General features: G+C 43.9%; 1 protein-coding gene across 1 annotated transcript in view; it reads right to left on the minus strand.

Annotated features, from left to right (window-relative positions):
• Positions 1-6369, minus strand: part of SMARCD1 (SWI/SNF related BAF chromatin remodeling complex subunit D1) — a gene marked incomplete in the record, with an annotated part of 14577 nt that overhangs the window by 6194 nt on the left and 2014 nt on the right. Inside the window, 8 exon segments of the mRNA XM_014584090.2 lie at positions 318-453; positions 1983-2080; positions 2218-2379; positions 2659-2760; positions 4014-4130; positions 5203-5325; positions 5807-5929; positions 6024-6066. Of these exon segments, the coding sequence (XP_014439576.1) occupies positions 318-453; positions 1983-2080; positions 2218-2379; positions 2659-2760; positions 4014-4130; positions 5203-5325; positions 5807-5929; positions 6024-6066 (904 nt within the window).

Raw genomic sequence — 6369 nt, forward strand, 5'->3', positions numbered from 1 at the left:
AGCAGGAATTATGGTGTATTGCTTTTATAGGCCTAACACATCCTCATGTCTTTACCCACTGTCTCATTTAACATAACTGCAACCTTATAAAAATAGGTATTACGGTCTCTATTGCAGAGATCAGAACTGAGGTCAATGCTATCAAAAAGTCTAGCCAGAATTAGAACTGATGAGCATCTGGTCACAACCAGCACCAAGCACAGTGCCTGGCACATATGAGGAATATAGTCTGAATGAATACCAAGAACCAAAAAGGGGCCTAGAAGCTGTGATAGGGGGCTAGTGGCACCCGTATCAGCCAAGGCAGAGATCCCTACCTTGTTGTCTAAAGTAGCAATCTCCTGTTGGCTGGCAGTGGACAGCAGAAAAGAATTCATCTGGGTCTTCAAGGTATCATCCACTTCCACATCAATGTCATAACAAGCTGTCTTTTTCTGATCATTTGGGTCAACACTGGGAAGGAAACCAAAGGCGCCTGGTTAAGGGCTTGTCCCATAAGACCTAATTATACAGAGTCAAAAATATGGCCCAGAGATGAAGGGAAAGGAGTCTGACTGCAAAAGGGCCCAACAACTTTTGGGGATGACAGAAATGTTCTGTACCTTCATTGTGGGTAGCTATGTAGTACATACTGGGTTGTTGGAAAAGTCACGACATGTTTTTCTTTTTTCTTTTCTTTTTTTTTTTTTGAGAGATTTTCACTGTAGGGCGCGTGCGCTCGCCAGACAGACAGAGAGAGACATAGAGACAGAAAGCGAGAAATCACCCCCCAGGGGGGATGGTCACGCCGCAATCCCTTCTCCTCCATTCTCCTCTCGGGATCTTGGGCACGCACGCACACGCGTCCGGCGTGAGTTTTAAGCCACCGGGTCCGGGACACGAACCGCGGTCGACTACGTGGGAGTCCAGCGACATAGCCATTACGCTAACTGCTGGTTCCCACGACATGTTTTTCTATGCAAAAATGTATCATGACTTTTCCAACGATGTAATACATCTGTCCAAATTCTTCAAACTATATATAAATGGGTGTGATCTATCATATGACTTAAAAGTTGGTTCTTTAAAAAAAATGGTAAAAATTTAAAAAGTACAAAAGAAATGCAGTAAAATGTCCTTCCTTCTCAGAGGAAACCATGGCTACAGTGATTTTAAACTAAAATTGACCCCCAAAATGAACTCAAGTAAAATACACTGACATACAAAAAATGAAATAAAAAGTGGCCTAACGTTTAGCATAGGAATACAGTACAGACAGGCTTCTACTGACCCAAATTACAGACTGCAGGAATTACTATTGGGTGAGTGATGGTTCAAGGTCTAAAGAAAGGAAGGTGTTTACTGGAAATAATATGGAGTAAAGGAAGGAGGACAAAGAGACTATACCCAACTACAGAGACATGCTGTTTTGAAGAGGAAGTACCTTTCTTTACTCCATATCTGCCTAGTGATGCTCCCCATCTTCTGAACAAAAAAGTGAAGAGAAGTAACAGAGTTGGAGTCTCAGAATGGAATGACGACCATCCAGAGAAAAGAAAGCTGCTGACCCCTCCCATCGGGGATGAACTAATAAATGTCTAACTAATGACCTTCTAAAAGGGAATGGGGGTAAGAGGGGGTGCCCTGATTTGTTGCATTTGCTATTTCTGTGGCCGACATATTCCCAACATAGCTGATCTCAAGTTACCAACGTGACATTGCTGATTAGGGAACTGGGAAGAGATGTCCAGACAGGAGAGACATAAATAATTTTCACAAAACAAATGCTAGTAAAATGTAACAAAATAACTAGGAACTGGTGAGTCGGGAGACCATACTACTCACTTTCATAATACTTATTTATAAGTTTATACAATTTAATTTTAAATAACCACCTTGTTTGAACAACCTGCTTGCAAAATTCCTGAACATCTGACAATTGGCTTGTGCAAGCTGGTACAAGCCGGCTTTAGCACGGCAGGGCCTCCCATGTACACGCTTACCTGATGACATGATTAATGATGATGGGCTCTGGCGGCATAAGCAGTGCGTGGAGCCGCTGAGGGATCTCTGAAAACTTCATACGTTGAGACTCAAAGATCTGCGGGAAAGAGAAGTGGCTAGCAGTTGGCATTTTGAGCATAACTAGTGCTCTCTGAGCTCCAAGAAAAGAAGCTGGCATTTTGAGTATAACTAGTGCTCTTTGGGTTTCAAGAAAAGAATGGGTCCTTTACTTACCTGCTGGAGGTACTTATCACAGATGACAAACTCCCGCTCATGGGGGTCCTGGAGCTTGTGTGTCTTAATATATTGCCACAGTGCTTGGATGATCACTGGACGAGTCTGGGTGTGGATGCCTAGGAGCCGAGCCAGGCGAGGGTCTAATTTAAACTGGGGAGGCTGCAGAGAACCAACAAAGTGTAAGAGCTAAGCCTGACGAGCTGGGTCTATGTGCACTTTGGGGTACTTAGGTGTGGCCACACAGCCAAGCTATTAAAAACATTAATGCAGGGCTTTCTCCGGAAGGAAGATATTAGGAGACACTCAGAGACTCAGAGATGACTAAGACTATTCCTGTACTGAAGTGGTAAATTATTCATGACAGATTTAAACTGACAAGCCAGACTGCTAATGGGATATAGCTGTGAAAGCTGGACCCTTCACACCACCATGCAGTACCTGGTAGTCCAGCATCAGTAGGACAGTACACCGTACATTCACGTCTCCTGGCCGCTTCACCTGGAAACCATCAGTCTCCTGGGTAGTGGCGGTCCTGTGCCACTAGAGAGAGGAAGATGTCAGGGGATGCTCTCCCAGAGGAAGAGCTGGGGTGGGAAGGAAGAGCTTCTGTAATGAATGAATATTCAACTTTGATTACTGGTGCTATTGGGAGAGATCAATAGCATGGAGCATTTTTTAAAAATTGCATATAGTTTTGGAATTATCTGTATATGAGTAGATGTGCCTTTAAATTCTGACTGCCTGGGCCATATTTAAATTAGCCTGAATTTCCAGTGATAACAGTAATAACCGTAATTCCATGAATAGTAGTAAAACAAAGCTATCATTTACTGAGTACTTACTATGTGCCAAGAGTATTCTGAGACATTTACCTAGATTATGTCATTTAATCCCTAAGCACCCATACAAGACAGGCACAGTTATACCTATTCCACAGATGAGAAAACTAACACTTAGAAGAATGAAGTAACCCAATGAGGTCAAAGAGCCAGTAAGGGCTGAATCTGTGATCTGAGCTCTGGTGTGTGTTTCTACAGTCCACATTCTTAGCCACTATATGCTACTGCTATAAAAATTAAGTTAAATATATTTACAAATTTGTATTAATTCTATGACTTACTTCCCTTATTAGATGGTAAAGACCTTCCCATGTCTCTTAGTGGTTGAGGTTAAGGGGCTGCAGCTACACTGGCAAAGAAAGGAGCAGGTTAAGTTCACTCGGAGCACTGCACTGTCATTCTGGCTTTCACTGTATCCCAAAGGAGAGTACTAGCATGGCTTTCAGAACACTGTGCAGCCAGGCATTATAATAAAGGATTTTGGTGACTTGGAAGGTGAACTGAAATGGATCTGGGGCCAAAAGGAAGTCCTAAAGCTATCAAGATAACCTTGGTAAGCACTAAGCACACTTGGTGTGCCCTATTAGTCAAGCCCTTTAACTATAGCAACTGCTACTAGAAAAATGTATGAATGTTGTGTGCAAAACCACATCTCACCATTATTAACCAGTAAGATGCAGAAGTGGCCTGGCATATACAAGAGGGCTCCACCGGAATTTCCCTTCAAAGGAGAGAACCAAAATACTAACACCAAAACAAGTTCAATTGCAAGCATGCTGGGGTCCAAACTAAACAGTGCCACCTGGAGGTCAATGTGCAAACTGCAATAATGGTACTACACACCTGGGGTTACCCTTTATTTTAAACCTCCCTGTCCCTAGACATTCAAGCTTGGCTCCCAAGTCCATCATCCTCCAGTCATAGAGTCAAAGTTTGGAAGGCAGAATTACTCACTTCTACCAGATGGTTGTCTGGCCCATACAGGTCTTTGTCCAGTTCAATCACCAAGGACTTAAAGAAGGAAGAGAACTTCCTCTTTTGTTTGGTGGCATCATATTTGGATAAGGCAGACTAAAGGAGAGAGAGAAAAAAAGTCATGTTAGTTAAAGGTTAGAAGAGATTCCCTAAGACAAAGTCCTATATATAAAAAAAGAATCCATAACAGCAACTAAAAAAAAAAAAAAAACTAAAAAGTCTTCTCAATCTCTCTCAGGAGGTGTAAAGTAGGCATCTGTAGATATTACACCAGTCACAGTAGCAACAGAACCCTGAAGAAGCAACCTATAACACATACAAGGTCACTGTTTAACCACTGCTTCCCCCCAAGTAAAATAAGGCAAGTTAAGCCAAACCAATGCACATAACAAAGCGAGTTTGAACAAAGAAAAGTCTGACTCTAACGGGGAAATGAATCACAGGCAATAAGCGGACAGAACAAAAACAGCTTTATTTGGATGGAATGACACCACTGCGGATGAACTGGACCTATATAGAGAAGGAGGCGGCTCTGACACTGAGCCTAGTTCTCTGCAAAAACGCATTCAAATTAGCTTGCCTGTGAGCAGCTAAAAATAGACAGCCAGAAAAGTAAGAGAATGAAAGAAAGGTGAGCTTCCCCCAAGGAGCTGCTGTGGTGGGAAGTTTGGGGGCTATCACCTGACAGCTGATGCTCCCCATGAAGCAACAAACAGCCTGTCAGAGAAATCTGTCCCACTTAAACTGTGGGGTGTCTCCAACAAAAGTTGGGAAGATGGAGATGCCACAGCAAGGACCTCAAGGACTCGGAGAGGAAACACGGCCTCAAATGCTAAGTGCAAACTCACTTGATTAAAAACAAACGAACAAAAAACTAAATAATCTGTAAATACTGCTACCTCCAATGGCCAGCAGCACTAGGAAGAAGGTAAACAACAAATCAGATCCCAGGACAATAAGGTTCTCCATGAGAGAGCAGTGAGGGCCAAAGCTGCGGAGCCAGACACAAAAGACCATTGTCTTTCAGTGCAGGGAACACAGCGTCCCTCTCCCTGCTGCTCCCAATAGGAGCTGTGAGCACCAGTCAGGCTTCCTGCCAACCAGACAACACTGCTCATCCCCAGCAGCTCCCACCCTAGACACCGACCACAGTGGACCTTGAACTCACATCCTCCAGGAGCCGTCCTTCTACCCGAAGCTCCCAGGAAGCCACCGTCCCTTCCCCATCCTCGGCATCTGACTTAGCCGGATTGAAAGTGTTAGAAATGAAAATTCGCAGCTTCCGTTTTTGCTGAAGAAGGCAGAAACAGGAATGATGGTGGGGCTTCAGTGGTCTGATGTTAAAGACAAGGGTCTCCCCAAACCCCAAAATTATTCCTAATAGAGTGGCTTACTGTCTACCCAGTCTCTCTGGTGGGTGGATGAAGATTCCATTTAGAAGAGTCTAGGCCACTGGCCTGAATACACATGCATACACTGAGATGCCATGGATAAAGTCATGAAGGTACCAGGTTCCCAAGGTAGCAGAGCAGTTACAGCAAAAACATGGACAGGGTATATTTCTGGAGCAAAAGACAGCAAAAGCCCCTCCCCCTTTGCTGTTCTGTTCTTATGCTCCTAATGGAATTCTCCCTTTGTAGGCGGAAGGGAGGGATGCAATTTAAATGCCAAGGAGAGCTGCGCTGTGCCTTTGATTTCTCATCCTAAGAGGGCTGAAGGTTCCCAACCAAGTCCTCGACTTTGGCTCTCTGCCTAGTGCTTTCCTGTGTTACCTTGATGGGACGTTTCAAGGCCTCCTGGATATCTAGCCGTTTCCGCATGATAGTCTGGTCCAGTTTCCTTTCAAAAGCCAAGAGATCCATATAGGCCTGGGATTCTGGTACCAGTTCACGAATCTTAGAAACAGAAAGAGATATAACTGGGATCTAGAGCAGACCATCTCTATTTTCAAATTCTACACCTTCAACAAGACCTAAAACTAGTACTCACCCTTTGAGGTAGAATTTTGTCAGCCATCTTCTTTTTCTTTGCACTGTTTAAAAGAAATACTGTTATCAAACTGGGATAGAAACAAAACAGGAAACAGTAAATAAACTGTCACCACCACCATTTATAGTAAAGTAAAAGAACTACAAAGCTTCTCTCAAATCAAAGACCCCACCACTACCAACACCACCGCCCTCAAGGATGAGTACCACAGCACAACCTGCTGACAAACCACCACTTCTTGGTTCAGGTACTCCCCACCACCTGTGTCCTCACAGGCCTCCTCCCTCCCTCCCTCTGCCCCCAGGTCATCTTACTTGTGGTTCCGATTTTGGACCGCCTGCTGCTG

Source organism: Tupaia chinensis, unplaced genomic scaffold (assembly GCF_000334495.1).
Source record: "Tupaia chinensis unplaced genomic scaffold, TupChi_1.0 Scaffold145652_1, whole genome shotgun sequence".
NCBI classification, from domain to species: domain Eukaryota; kingdom Metazoa; phylum Chordata; class Mammalia; order Scandentia; family Tupaiidae; genus Tupaia; species Tupaia belangeri.